Raw genomic sequence first — 14,964 nt, forward strand, 5'->3', positions numbered from 1 at the left:
AAGTAGTGGCATAAAACTAAAAAAAATAATATTTTCTAATTCGACAGACCAAATTAAAAAAAAAGAAAAAAAGAAAAAAAAAAAGGAAATCCAAATCAGGGCAACTGAATGTATTCAGTGTTTTAGCCTCAATCTTTTGTTTCGTCAACAATGACAAAATATTTATCTTAAAATGGTTAACAGCTTAAAGGACCCATGTACAAGCTCATTTATGTTGTTAAAAGCTTAAACCAATTAAAAAACAAAACAAAACAAAACCATCTATCCCCATTTTGAACTAACTTATATTAAAATTTGCTTTTGTGTTTTCAGAAGCTCTTGCCTTTCTGAGCGAGATTGTTCCACTAGAAGAGCAATCAGGGCAATCATCTTTTCAAGTGCAGCAGGCCTGTATTTTTCTTCTGCTAAAGAAAGTATATCTTCCTCTTCCTCCTCTTCCTCCCCTTCTTCCTCAGAAAGTACTTCAACCTGTGGCTGAAGGAAAAAAAATAATATATATATACAAATTTAAATGCTTAAACAAGTTTAAATGCTTAATTTGTACAAAACAAACATGCAATCAGTTGTTAACAGTGTGACGATGGCAATTTTAATTGCTTCTGCCTAATTTCTATTTTTGTACTAAACAGAGAACTGTAGTTTATAGAATAGTCAATTCAGCATCTTTTTTATATATAAGATTCAACTGAACATTGAGAATACTGCATGATTAAAGCAATTTTAATTTAACAGCTGAAAGATAGTTCATGAGACATAGCATCAATGATCTCATATATAAAGATAGGAAAGACTAGTTCTCATTACAAAAGATACTCAAACTTACATTTTCAGGTCCTTTAGTTCCCATGTAGAAATGGACCATTGTTGATATGGCTTGCAATGAGAGCAAGAACTGGCTCTGAAATATGTACATATTGAGTTACTTGAAAATACAGATGTAGTTTTATAAATTGCATACGTATATCTAAGGCTATACTCACTTCCTCTTCTCCCATTTTGGCAAATTCATAAAGAAAGGCAAAGTATTCAGTGAGATGTTTACTGTGAGGCTTAACACCGTGCTCCATAATTGACAAGAGAGTCTTCACAAAACGTGTTACACAAGAGCGACTGCCGATGTCTTCCACGGGACCATCCATGTCATCCGAACTGAAAACATAATCAGATTTAGACATTTCACACAATACATGGAGTATAAAATCATCTGACCCTGTCCTTTTTTTTTTTTTTTTCCCCCAGAAAAACTTCGTTTTCCACTCTTCCCTACTATAATATTCAGATCTCTGACACTTTCTCTTATGCCAAATATAGCCTAGATGTAGAATTTAGTCTTCCAGAGAAAACTGAATTCTGTATTTTGATATGAAAACTGTATTTTCGTGTCCTGAATTTTGTTATGGCAGTATAGCTCCATTTTTTTTTTCCAGAAAAAGGTATCATACATGTAAGGATCACAAGCTTAACCCAAGACATGAAAGAAAAAACACTCTCTTCTTCCCATTAAGTATCAAAAGAATAAATATTTTTAAAGTGACAGTTTCCTTGGTAATTAGCAGAATGAAATACAATCCAGTAGTTTTGTGTTGAAAACTGTGATTTAGTTATACGACACATGACTGGACTCTAACCTCCACCCTCTTGTACTGGTTTACAAATTTTAACTGCCACCTCTATGCCTCTGGATCCAATGTACAAGATTCTCACATGTAAGTAGAGGAACTTACACTTGCAGCTTTTCAGTGATACTGAAAGGAAAACCAGGCAGAAAATCTAGTCTAAGGGAACAAATACTTCAAACACTGTACCTACAGATACTGTCTTCTCCAACCACAGTACATGTAGTATTTTAAATGAATGGGAGCATTTTGGGTAGAATAATAAAAAATAATTAAAACAGCACAATTTTAAGCTTACAAGGCCATTTTGAGTAATTCATTAGACAAAAGTGGTTGCTGTACTTCATGTAATATATATAAATTTTCAGGTGTTATTATTTTACCAGTCTTCCATTCCTGGCTGGAGATAAAGATGTGCATGCACTGGCCTCAGTCTCTGTATCACATGAATACACAAGCGCTGGAACATCTGCAAATGATAAGTAAATGAGCTCCACATGTTCATTCTTTTGCATACATGCCAATACAGATATTTGCAGCAAAGAATATTCTGCCTCCTACTACTATTTCCAGCTCTACATTATTTAAAGTTAAAGCTGAGATTAAGACATCCACATTCCATTTATTAGTGTACTGACACCACGTATTTCAACAGAATAGTCAAACCTGGTTTTTATGAACAGATTTTATGGAAAAACCCTAAAAACAAGTTTTAATATTGGTGTGCACTGTATACTACAGAAACATGACTTAGGACCACTGCTCATAAACATTATTTTTTCTTCTATCTCTATTTTCAGGAATGTTTAGATAATTCTGGCAAACTTTTTATTTTGCCTCTGGCTATCAGGAGATTTTTTTTCCAAAAAATTTTAAGCAAGCTCCTTCAGGCCATTCTTTAATTAAATTAAATTAAATTAAATTAAATTTAGAAAAATTCATCAAGGATTAGTTTTGCCTAAGATCTTGCATAGTTTTCCCACGAAATATGCTCCTTTAATGATGTGCTGCATATAGAAACAATGACTGGTTCTAAATGGAAAAAATACCTTAATACTTCAAGAAGTTAAACCAGTTGAAGGGTTCAAGTGAGATAAAGTAATGGTACAGTTAGTTTTTAATCGAACAACTTGCAAAGAAAATATACACATATGTTAAACTATTAATAGTGTTGTATCTGGAAATATTCAAATGCTACTAACATAGGTTATTTTTTTTTTCTTTGTTTCCAATTTTAAACATTTCCAGAAAAGGATATTAACAAAACTTTGTGGCATGATGTCCTAAAACTATACCTACACACAAAGGCAGAAGAGTTTAGAACTGAAGCTTTCCATTAGGAGCACTGAAAATACGTGATTAACTACTTTTTATTTTCTGAAGGCTTATCTTCAAACATTGTTGAACCAGCTAGTAATGAAAAGCATTTTTAACGTAGAATGTTCGAATTTGTAGAGATTATGTGGGAGCTCTATAAGCTTTAAATTGTATCTATGTATCTACTGTGTTATTTTGTGATCCTGCCTGTACAACTAAGGCACTGCAATAAAACAGATTTTGTTTCAAACAATAATGCCCCCATGGACAACCATATTCTCTAAACACTAAGCAAAAATGTAAAAGAATAGGACAATTAAAGGTATCAATGTAACCTTTCAGAATCACTGTATGCGTCATAATATTTGTCCTTTTCTGTTCATTGGTCAAGCAGTCACTTGATTTATATAGGAACATCTTTTCTTACCTGTCTCACAATCTGATTGGGACACTTTATTAGAATCTGCATTGGCCACCAATCATCATCAGCCATACGATCCAAAAACCACTGCAGAAGATACATACTTTGTTAGTTTTGTTCCAAACTTGTTCTAGTCCAATCTTCTTTTTGCATCATACTAAAGTCTGAAGAGAAATTGATGTTACTATTATTAAGGAATAAGGAAGTATTAATCCAAGGGAAATATAAATGTCTTCTGTGCATGAGAAGAAAGGAATAAGGATCAACAGCAATAAACATTAATATAGATTTATTTCCAGTATCTTCTTATCCCTGTGTTCTGCAGGCCATTATTCAATTATCTGGAAGGAAACATTTATCCTGAAAAGTGATGTCAACAGAGTAACAAATGATGCTTACAATGAAGCATCAGCTGAAGAATCTGGCAGAGCAGGGACAGGTTTAAACAAGAATGTAGTTCCTGAATTAGATCCCTTTTGCATTTTAAAATGTGGAGCTTTACTAAAAAGTCTTACTATCTCCAGTGGCAGAAAATGTGTAGCAACAACAGAGAATGACTCATTCATAATTAGACTCTTCAAATAACATTCTGATTCCCAGAATTTTATTTTATTCACAAGAAAAGAAGTTTAAAGAATCCAAGTTGCTTTTTTAATTTAACTGAACGTGAATATTATTTACTACAGGAAATACCTTCACTCATTTTAAGCATCTTAAGACTACATCATACCAATGAAACTATCGCCCGATCCCCGTCTGTTATGTAATGATTTAAAAACATAGAATCCATTTGTAGAAGAGCAATAAATTTTATTCATTTGTATCGAATCAAGTCTACTGCAGGATGCAGCATGCAACTGGGATCCTTGTACATTCAAACTGTCATAGAAAGTCTACCACAAACTTTTCTTCAGTATCCCAAAACTGTTTTTACCACCACCACAGTAAATTCTTTGTCTGGGGTTTCTCAGTTTTTCCTGTTTTACTTTTTCCCAGACTCCCTTCAGGCAGATTCCTGATTTTCTTAACGTAAAAACATTCTTCCATATTTTCCTCCTCCTTTTAGGAGTTTTCAGTTTTTCTACACATCAGAGGTTCAAGATTCTCAGCTTCACAAGCAAGGTGATGCATGAATCTGTTTCCAGCTAAGTCAGACATGAGCTGCTTTTAACTCCCTTTCTAAGCCTCTTCATCATGCCACAGCCTTTTAGCACACTGTTCTTTCTTCCCTTGGATTCAGCTGCAGTCCCTTCCATTCCAATCCTTAAACCTTAGTCAGTCTTTCCAATTCTCTGGTCCAATTTCATTCCAACACCTCTTAATCACACAAATCAGTATGGCATAATTAATCAAATACAAAGGCTGTCACGCCACAGGGTCTTTCTTTTTTTTGTCCAGTGACAAATTGATTACAACCTGTGGTCTGACCATACATTTCTGAAAATAAAAGTTAAGTCATTCCCCAGAATCTGCAGTATTCAGAGAGGATGAATTTCATCTCATAGAGCACAAATATGCCAAATACAGTAGTTCATAGTCCAAAATATTCCAGGGATACGAACCTCCAGGAAAGTTAAACAATATATAGAAAGTTGGTTTGTACTTTGCTGAGTTCCTAAGTCACTTACTTCACAAGCTGCCTGACTGTTATTAAACTGTTTTGTTAACAGTTCAATCCACTGAAGCATTGTAGGCTGTAAAAAGAAATACAGAAAAAAAACTATAACTTAAAATAATAATTGATGGTTTAATCTTTTTAAAAAATCTATATGATCAGTTAGATTAAGCATAATAGCTACTACAAACCACTGCATGTTTTATGAACTAGAAATGTGTTGCATCTACACAAAAATAACAGTACTTGTGTTGGAACTAATGCAAGTCACACATAAAATTTAATTGTTATCCATTTAGTTCTGTTTGACTGTAACTGCAATCATGCTAATCCTAGGCACTCTAGAACTAGTAGTATTATCCTAGCTGAAACCAGGACAGGAACCACTGATGAGAAAGAAGTAAAAGTCAACTGAAAATACAGATAGTCAGATAGAATACAATTTTCTTGTTGTTCACACTGGTTATTTGTAGCTTAAAACTAGTGAGCACAACAAAGTAAACAATGTCCTCTATATTAGACCTTAACAAGTACTTGCTAAAACCTGAATCATCCAACAATCTTCAAATGAAAAGAACACAAGACATGTTGTTCCCAGTGCTCTGCAAAGTAAGCTAAATCCTGACCTCCACATTTTTTCCATTGTGTGGTGTTTATTACGAGTGTGTTGAAGGACACTCTTCAAATGTTTTTGTATTGTCTACTGTACTCACTACATCTCAAAATCACACTTTTGAAATGAAAAATTACAATCACTTTTCACTATATTCATGCAGCTACTTAATGAAAATTTACAAGTAAATAGAATACCTTTTCCTTTGAATGAATAAATGTCTCTAGCACAAAGGAAGTGCTTAACTGAGGGGGGAAAAAAAAAAGCACCATTAATCACAGAATGCCTCAGTTACAATGTAATTAAAACGTCCATTTAAGATAAGCAAAATACACTTTTGAAATATTTACCTTTGCTGTCATCAGGGAAACTGCTTTTGGATCTGGTAGTGTGCTTGGGATGCTACTACACAACTGCCACATAAACCTAGAGTCAGTAATTTTATTTGTTAATTAAAATAAATCATGAAAATCTGCAAGAAGAAAAGAAGCATTAATTTACATTTTTAAAGAAACTTACCCAAAATACGTATGTTCAAAAATGTTCTTGTCTTGAAGAAACTGCATGTTATCATGCCATATCCACTGAAGAAAAAATGCTAACATCAGATACAAGAAAGCAGTTTATTTCACTACATAAGCATGATTTTAAGAATACTTAAATGCTTGCTGTGGCTAGGAAACCAACATTTTTTGTATGAAAAATGATTTCTGGGAACATATCCTCTATTTTAAAGGCGTAGCTCCAAGTTACTTTGTTGATACTATAGCAGATGGTGGTTTTGCCTGCCATATGACTGCTAAACAATGTTCTGAACCTTCCCCTCTTGCTGTGATCTCATGCCTTATATTACATTTTCAGGCTGAAATTTTCAGAATTGGTCTAATTTCTTAAAAAAAAAAGAAATGCAGTTCAAGACAATACTTTGATATCTACAATAGTATACAAATAATATAACAAAATAAAATCTCTTTAAGCATTAAGCATTTCATTAATTGAGATCAATTAGATGCGCCAGCAGCTTAGCTAGCTAGGTAGGTCTAACAGTTTAAATTTTCACCCTAAGCCTGATAAGCTCTTTAACCTCTTGCTAAGTTCTTAGAGAGTAAAATTTCATTCTCCACCATTAACCAGAAGAGGATTTCACACTAGGTACTCGTTCTCCTGTAAAAACAGTTTTAAATCTGATAAAATCTGTTATTGTCAAGACTGGAAGATAAAAAACACGATTTGATTTGTTGGCTAATGATGAAGGATATTTTTAAGTTAAGAACCAAACATGTGACAGATGATAAAGCAATACTTCTGGCCAGAGGGGGCCGGGAAACTGACTGGCCTTTCAGATAATAAAAAGAGAGATACCACTCGTGAGTCCCATACTGGGAATATGTTTAGCACATTGAGATCCCTAGTATAATGCTCTGCTCCTCTACATTGTCTTTTCCAGTTCCTCAGACCGTACAAGGATAAACGGTATCTTTATATTAATAACCAGGTATCCTCAGTCAGAGCAGTCAACACTGGGGAGAACAAGTGGTCTTTTTTCTTTTCTTTTTTTTTTTTTTCTTGTTAGTGGCTTTTATTTTTCCTCCTACTCCTTTTATTCATATTCAGGCTATTCTCTCCATGACTACGTGGAGGAAGGGAACGTCTTTTGACTGATGCTTCCTTGTAATAAGCACAGTTTAACTACGTTTCGCAACCCACTAGGAGAAGTGCAAAGAAGCAGCTGGAGCTACTCTTAGTGTATAGTATACTATACTAACTTACATCCCTCCTGAAAACACTAAGTTGCTGAGGAACTGAAGGATAAAAAGGATGACAGTTAATGAGAACACTTCCTGTACTACTGCAACTATTAAGAAAATGTTGCTAAGTGCTCATAAAAATAAAAACAAACGATCTACCATTTTTTACAAATATGAAGCTATTTAGATATGTGAACTAAAAATCACAGGACAGAATGAGAAAGTGTCTGAAATTTATGTACTATGGAGATTTTAAATTACTTTCTATCAACAACATTCCTCTCAATGAAAGGATTATCATCCTACTTATTCAGATTATACTTGTTTTCCTGTGTTTACTCAGATTCCTGATTTGTTTAGGATTTCCTATAGTATTTTAAGATGTGTTAAAACAAATCAACTTGTACCTCCAGCAATTCTGATGAAACATCAAATTTGTAGTCTTTGCCATTTTCCTCCTCTGGTTCCATCCGTTTATAAAACAGCATGTAAGCACTGTGTGTCTTGAAGAAAAAAACATCTGTATAATTTTTGCTTTGAGAGATAAATTATCAAAGTAGAAATGTCATCATATAGGAAGTGTTTAGAAGAGAAATACCTTTTCAAAGGAGAAGTCCATAAATTTATCAGTAACGGAATCATATGTTTTTGTCTGTCAAGAAGAAAGTAACACCATTAATTTTGACCTTTTTAAATGATTTTTTAAAAATGATTTACTGACAATTTGATGTAAACGTGCATGTGAACTATTTCAAGTTAGTTGCAGAGAGGTTGCTGACAATTTCTTTCTTGTTCAAAATAGTCTTTTTCTTCTTCTATGGTCACCTATCCTGATTTTTCAGAATTGCTATGGAATATCTTGACCTTCTCACACAAGTTCCTGTCTCATCTATCTCACTGATACCTCTTCCTTTTTGGCACCTAAGTATATGTAATCTGTTTAACAAACCGACGTTTTTTTTTTGTTTTTGTTTTTTTATTTCAGCATTTTACCTTTATACTTCACTATAGACTTCACTAATTCATTTTGATTCATTAATAGTACCTATCCTATGCTTCTGACACCTATCTTTCAAAACCACATATAAACATTTGGATTCATATGCACAAAATCAGTAATACGATAGTCAGTATGGGAGGAATTAGGACCCTTCTTTGTTGGATCAACTTCTGTCCTACAGATAGCGTAGAAAAACTAGACAGCTTGAATCACCAGCCTGCAAGCACTCTGCCGTCTTTCTTCCCCTAAGGAGTGGGGGACTCTTCAAGCAGATCAGTAGTGGAAGAATGACTGATCTAACTAAGATAAAGTATCACTTGCACAACAGAGATGTCAAAAGTTTAATAAGAGTCATCTAAAACTTGCATATGTTTCTCATACATTCACAACAGATGGAAAACCAAAGGTGAACACTTTGGAATTGTTCATGAAAGTCTTCAAAACAGATATTCGAATGGTGGAACATGACAAAAACAAGAGTCATAACTTACAGTCATTTCTCCACCAAAACATTCTGAGGCAAGCTGGGCAGAATCAAATGGTTTAACTTCAGCATCATTGAAAAGATACCTGTAAAAGAGTAAGCTTTTGAAAGAACTGTTGTTTGTCTCTCAGGGCAAAACAAATGTTTAACAAGCATTTAAAATTGTTCTTCAGATTAAGTATTTATCTTAATTCCTATTGCTTTGTTTGAACCACAGCAAACTCAAAAGTGATCCTAAAAGTCACTTTCTTTCAATAAAATCAGGAAGTCGGCACTTTAACAAAATATTATCTTTTTATTCAAGAAACATTATTTTCCCCATTTTTCTAATATGACTGTGGTAGAGATTAAGTTCTAATGCAGCCAAGTAGATTTCCCTCTTGCTTTTCAATCTGTGTGAAGCGGTAATAAAATTAAAAAGAGGAGATCCATCCCATGTATCAGTAGAACTCAACTGGAATGGTGCAAAGGAACACTGTACGCTGTTACAGATTCCCTTCGGACCAGTGATTAGCCTACTGGCTGAAAAAGCTTCAAAAATGTTCCAGGCAGATATTACAGAGAACAAAAGAAGAAATCTTATCTCCTATGCATGGCTTCAGCAGAGAATCTGAGATATGAAACTAGATACGAATGGGAGAGAGAGTTCTCTGCTCTGTTTCATCACCTGGGAAGACCATCCTCCTTCCCATGCCTGTGTCTCATCCCTTGTTCAGGCTACTTCTCCCCATCTTTTCTCCCTCCTCACAACCACTGTATGTCCAATGTATGCAAAACTTCCCGAATTAGAAGCGCGATGTTGTAGGTTAAAAAAGAAGAAAAGGGTGGTGGTGGTGTAAGGGTGGCTTAGAAAGCAAGACAGATCACTAGCTGGATAAAATTAAAATGTGAATACAATTCACTATATAAAAAGTACAGTGAGAACAGATCTTGATAACCTACGTATTGTAACAGCTTATCTGGCACACAGGATGCAGTGAGTTTAAAGGGAAGAAGTCAAATTGTTGTTTGAAATAACTGAAAATGGAGAAAATGAAAAGGACCGAAATCCACAATCATTAATGCTGCTGTATGCTTGTCAAAGGTAACCTGATTTTATGATGAAGGATGATCTATTTAATCTTAGTGTTCATATATACTGAAATATGAAATATAATAGCATTTGATATTCATGCCAAGAATCAAGTATTTGCTGCACTGTAAGGTGAGCCTGGTACTCTCCTGATGCCTGCATCCAAGGCTCTCCACAATTATTACCGCTACAGCAGACAAAAACAGATGTATAAATTGATATATGCATACCTAGCAAATGCCAAAATCTTGTGCTCTTGAGAACCTACAGCGCATAGCTTCTATGTTATTGACAAAGTCAACAGTTTTTAGTTACTTAAAGATATAAAATGATACAATTTTGCTTTGTATAACTCACCATTTGTTGTTTTTGTAAGCATGGGGATTGACTATATCTCTGATAAAGCTATAGTAATGTCCACCATCTGCAGTTCCTGTATGAACCGTTACACCTATCAGATCATACTCGTAACTCTCGGTTTCTTTCAAATATTCACCATCTTCCTTAAAACCTTAAGTAATTTAACACAGTATTTAGTTATTTCATAAACACATGGCTTTCAACATTAGTATGTCTCACACACACATCCCCTGAAGTTACGCTTAAAACATTTTCTATTTTTTCTTTTCATCAGTGCACAATGAGAGCCAGAAAGTCCATACTCAGAACAAAGGGCACAGAAATCCCAACTCTTGTAAAACACCTTAAGTTTTTTCCAAAGCATCTCTACTGAAGAGATCAGAACTAATAACTAAGTTAGCACATCTTATTTATGATAGCAGTCAGTCAGCCCTTTTCCGTTTCAAGTATTACTCAGCAAAATCAAAATAGGCTAGTAACAAGCTGTATACAACTATTTGTTATCTCCCATATTTTAAAAACGAATTTAAGAATAATTCAAACTGAACTGCAAGGGAAAACAAAAAATAATTGGCCAATTTTCTTGTATTAAAGAAAATATGTGAAATTGGAAATATAAGTCAATTAAAACTGATTTTATTTTCTTGTAAAAAATCACTACTTGTTTGCATACATAACATATACAGAAAATGGTACAAACATGTAAGAGAAAACCCCTTTGCAATTCATTTTATGAGGCATACCTTCTTTTCTGTCATTTTTTCCCATGAGGAAATCTTCAGTGTAAGGTGTCATATCCAAACGCAGAGGGAATGAAAAATGAGTATTGACCTTCTCCTTCATCATTGTTACCATATTGAAAGTATATCTCATTGTGTTGAAGCTTAAGATACGAGGTAGTTTCTTAAAACATGCCCTGAAGAATTAAAAATAGTTGTGATTTATGAAGAGCCTAGTTGGTTGAATTGTGTTTCCACAACAATTTTCAACACATTTATTCAAATATAAAATTGGAAACCTGTTACAAAGTCACATAAAAATAAAATTCAGCAATCAAAATGTCTTAGAGTATGGTAGTGTAACCAGCAGCAGAAAGGTCAGATTTAGCCTACTGAACAATTCCATTTAGCATATCACTATGCCTTGGAGGGGAGACCAAATTTGCTTGTCATGAGTGACAGCTTTCTAAAATGATACAGTAGTATGAGTCATGAAGGAATTTACCAATGCAAATCCCCTCATTAGATGGAGTTGTTATCCTGTAACTGACAAGTTTCAATGTAGAACATATCTTGTATTATATCTCATAAACTTCACATTAATTATTTTAACAGGCTACTTTCACCCATGCTATTTATAACAGCTATAAGAACAACTGCAAGGTTTTTCATCTCTTAAGAATTATGTTATTTACAATAAAGAGATGATGTAAAATTTTAATTTATCTTTATTAGTAGACTTTTTAAAATAAGGAAACAATTACAGAACTACCAATTTTAGACTAAGAAATTTAGGGCTATGCATGAAACCTTAGCAATTATCCTGCATAATGAATAATAAACATTCTGAACAAACTCTGAAAGAATTTGCTCTTTCAAAAACTGGAAAAGTAATAGATTTCAAAAGTTACTGATTTCTAAATTTTTTTTTTGTTTATATAAAAAAGGTCTTGAACACGTTGCTGTCTAGGTGATCTTTCCCTAAGATATTTTATAGTCTTTGTTTTGGAAATTCAATTATTTAGTTATATGGTCATTTCTATAGGGATCACATCCTCACAGGCCTTCACATTAGTGAACTGAATGAAACCATGGTCCTGTTTCATCTAAAGAATTGCTCTAATTCAAATAGTGATTTCAGTAATTTACAAAAAACAAAACAAAAAAAAATAGGAACGCTTAATTCCTCTTAATCATACCTTTTTTCAGCCCGCACTTTCTTCCCACAATGTGAACATGTATACATGTTATCACCTTCCAAGGTATCTTTAATAGTTACTTCATCAAGAGATTCCTACATATCACAAACAATACAGAAGGAACTTACGTTTATGTTAGATATTTAAATCTTGTGCTTACATAGCCTGCTTTACAAGACCCTCTCTCTAAGTCTTACAGCATGTTTAATCAACATACCTATCTGTAAGCTTTGAAACTAAGGTGGTTAAAACTACCAGAAAATTTGCAGAAAGAGCATGCAATTGAACTAAGAAAAGAGTTTGAGATTGGGTTCTAGAATCTGGTCTTTCTGTAACAAACACAAATTTCAGGAACCAATTCAGAGAAATGGTACCCAATATTCTGAGCTGTCCTAAAGAATTTATGTGCTCTAAATCCAAATCCCACGTGTGAGGATTAGTATTTTTTTAAAAAAGATAACCTAAAATTATTTTATAGAAGTTTTAAATTAATTTAGTAATACATGTATATATATAAATCTTTTGACATTTACAAATCTCATATAAAACATGACCATTTTTTAAACACAGAAGGGACTAAATAATGATTACTGTCTGTAACTTTTTAATTAATTCCACAAGTATTGCATGTTGCTATAGAAAACACGTTGTATAGAAAACACAGACCAGTTCAACCGAATTACCTATTAATATCATCATAGAAATACACCAAAACTAGAGTACAGATACAAAAAGCATCAGCATATACAACAGTGTACAGTATAGTCTCTTATGTAAAAGACTTATTTCTTTTACAGTTGTGATCTGATCTACCCCAGTCTGGCAGTACTTACATAAATATTCTTCATATCTGCCACCTGGCACCTTACTGTATAGAACTCTTCAGCAGTCTGACTTACATGCTCACAGTCCTGAATCACAGCAATGAAAGAGAAAAGCAATTAAATAACTGTTTTTAGAGGTTAAAAAGTATCTTAAATATATAATAATAAGGAAAAAATACTTACCAAAGAAACAACATTGTTTGTAATAACACCTCCGAACAAACTTTTCACTGTATTTTTCTGCGAATGAATTAATAAATTCTGTCAAGGATATTCGAGCAAATCTGTAACTTTTCAAGCTCCCTTTTGCTCCCTCTCAGTAACTCACCAGTTCAGGAGACATTTCTTCTATTTTTGTTATCAGGTCAGTGAAGAATTCAGTCATATCTTTCTGCTCTCCGGTGTTCAATGGCTGCTTATCCATGGTATAGGTTTTACAGAAAGGCCTTGGATTGTATGCCTTACATTCACTTTCCTTTAGGTAAAAATAAATAGATAAATGAATGAAAAATAAGCAAAACAAATCAACCACAAATCCTTGTACTTTTAAGTTACACAGATATACAGAACATAGCTATATAAAGGTCTATTTAAAAATACACATACAGTATCTCCACGTGCCTTTTAGGCAACAAAGTTGTGTAAGGGCCTTAATGATGAATGATGAAATGTGAAGCAATTTTTAACCATCATTATTACAATACTCATTATAAAATATTATTAGCAAAAAAAAATTAAATAATTCTTAATGAAAGGAACCAGTATTAAAAGAACTTGGCTGAAGATGCGACACATCCAGTTTTTGCCAGCTTTTGCATATATGTTCAGATACAAAATACGGTATGACAAACAGCAGTTTGTCCTTATGTATTTCTAAACAGTAATGACGTGGGTCTTGACAAGAGCTTAATTCTCATTCAGACTTCTCTATTGTATAAAATGACACTGTCTAGCTCTCCATTGCAGGTGTTCAGTCTGAGGAAGGAACCTGCGTTATACTACGTTTCTTTAGAATACATCACCCATTCCAATGCTAACACTGGAAATGCAGAACTTACAGCAAAGGGAACTTTGTCCTTCTAAGCCATGATATACATATTATTTGCTTTTAACAATATGTGACAAGACACTGTTAATGTTATCTGGTTTGGAATTAAGTAATTCTTAAAGGTTTTAATAATAATAGATCTTCGTATTATTTTATATTCCTTTGTGATTTTTTCTTACATAAATACCTAGATTTATTCTTCCTATGATTCATGTCAGGCACCACATGCTTAAATTCCTTTTCTCTATTTGTCTTCAAAGGTTATGATTTTCTTTGACAAAAGCCGGTGCCAAGAACAAAAACACTCAGCTCTCCACAGTTTTCTTTTTAATTTTCTATGTCATACTAAAAATCATACAGTATCCTGAGTCAGAAGGGATCAAAAGGTGATGACCCAACAAGGATCATCACCTTTTCAGAAATGTTTCACATTTTTAACATCAGTGAACTGTCTTGAACAACGTCAAGAATCACATATAGAATGGTATCTACATTTTTCTTGTATTTTGTTCCCTCCCCCCCCTTTTTTAAAAGAAAAATAGGGCACATTATAAAACATCCTCTTTCACACCAACCAGCACCTACCATTAAGTATGTAAACATTTTCTGGAGTTCTAGTAGAGTGGTCTTGTGTTTCATATCTTCTGAATACTAGAAGAAATTCATTTAAAAAAAAAGATTTTAACCTTTATGCTTATAACTTTCCAAAAGCAGAGCTTCAGAAGATGAAGTAATCATCTTTTTAAATAAAATAATAATAATAATTATTATAAAAATCCACCTTTATTATGGACAATTAAGAAAAATAATTGCATAGTTGAATACACAGCACGCTCACTATTTTGCATGTATACATAGCACTTCCTGCTCATTTTTTGGCCTAACACTAAACCTGTGGCAAAAGGTGACTCTATTTTCCAAAAATGTG

At 33.4% G+C, this 14,964-nt stretch overlaps 1 protein-coding gene across 11 annotated transcripts in view; it reads right to left on the minus strand.

The window, feature by feature from the left end:
• USP34 (ubiquitin specific peptidase 34) overlaps positions 1-14,964 on the minus strand; it is a 127,223-nt gene that overhangs the window by 20,485 nt on the left and 91,774 nt on the right. For 7 of the 11 annotated variants that reach the window (XM_072035225.1, XM_072035224.1, XM_072035226.1 and 4 more), the window contains 19 exons: positions 14,622-14,687; positions 13,317-13,463; positions 13,172-13,228; positions 12,998-13,075; positions 12,165-12,259; positions 10,990-11,162; positions 10,244-10,397; positions 8,822-8,900; positions 7,929-7,982; positions 7,738-7,833; positions 6,102-6,166; positions 5,933-6,008; positions 5,780-5,827; positions 4,917-5,048; positions 3,361-3,441; positions 2,000-2,085; positions 981-1,149; positions 824-898; positions 323-474 (listed from right to left, as the gene is read on the minus strand). In XM_072035225.1, the coding sequence (XP_071891326.1) occupies positions 323-474; positions 824-898; positions 981-1,149; positions 2,000-2,085; positions 3,361-3,441; positions 4,917-5,048; positions 5,780-5,827; positions 5,933-6,008; positions 6,102-6,166; positions 7,738-7,833; positions 7,929-7,982; positions 8,822-8,900; positions 10,244-10,397; positions 10,990-11,162; positions 12,165-12,259; positions 12,998-13,075; positions 13,172-13,228; positions 13,317-13,463; positions 14,622-14,687 (1,883 nt within the window). The remainder of the gene's footprint in view (positions 1-322; positions 475-823; positions 899-980; positions 1,150-1,999; positions 2,086-3,360; positions 3,442-4,916; positions 5,049-5,779; positions 5,828-5,932; positions 6,009-6,101; positions 6,167-7,737; positions 7,834-7,928; positions 7,983-8,821; positions 8,901-10,243; positions 10,398-10,989; positions 11,163-12,164; positions 12,260-12,997; positions 13,076-13,171; positions 13,229-13,316; positions 13,464-14,621; positions 14,688-14,964) is intronic. The other 4 variants (XM_072035232.1, XM_072035233.1, XM_072035230.1 and 1 more) reach the window with 1 other exon arrangement.

Source organism: Anas platyrhynchos, chromosome 3, assembly GCF_047663525.1.
Source record: "Anas platyrhynchos isolate ZD024472 breed Pekin duck chromosome 3, IASCAAS_PekinDuck_T2T, whole genome shotgun sequence".
Classification (NCBI taxonomy): Eukaryota; Metazoa; Chordata; class Aves; order Anseriformes; family Anatidae; genus Anas; species Anas platyrhynchos.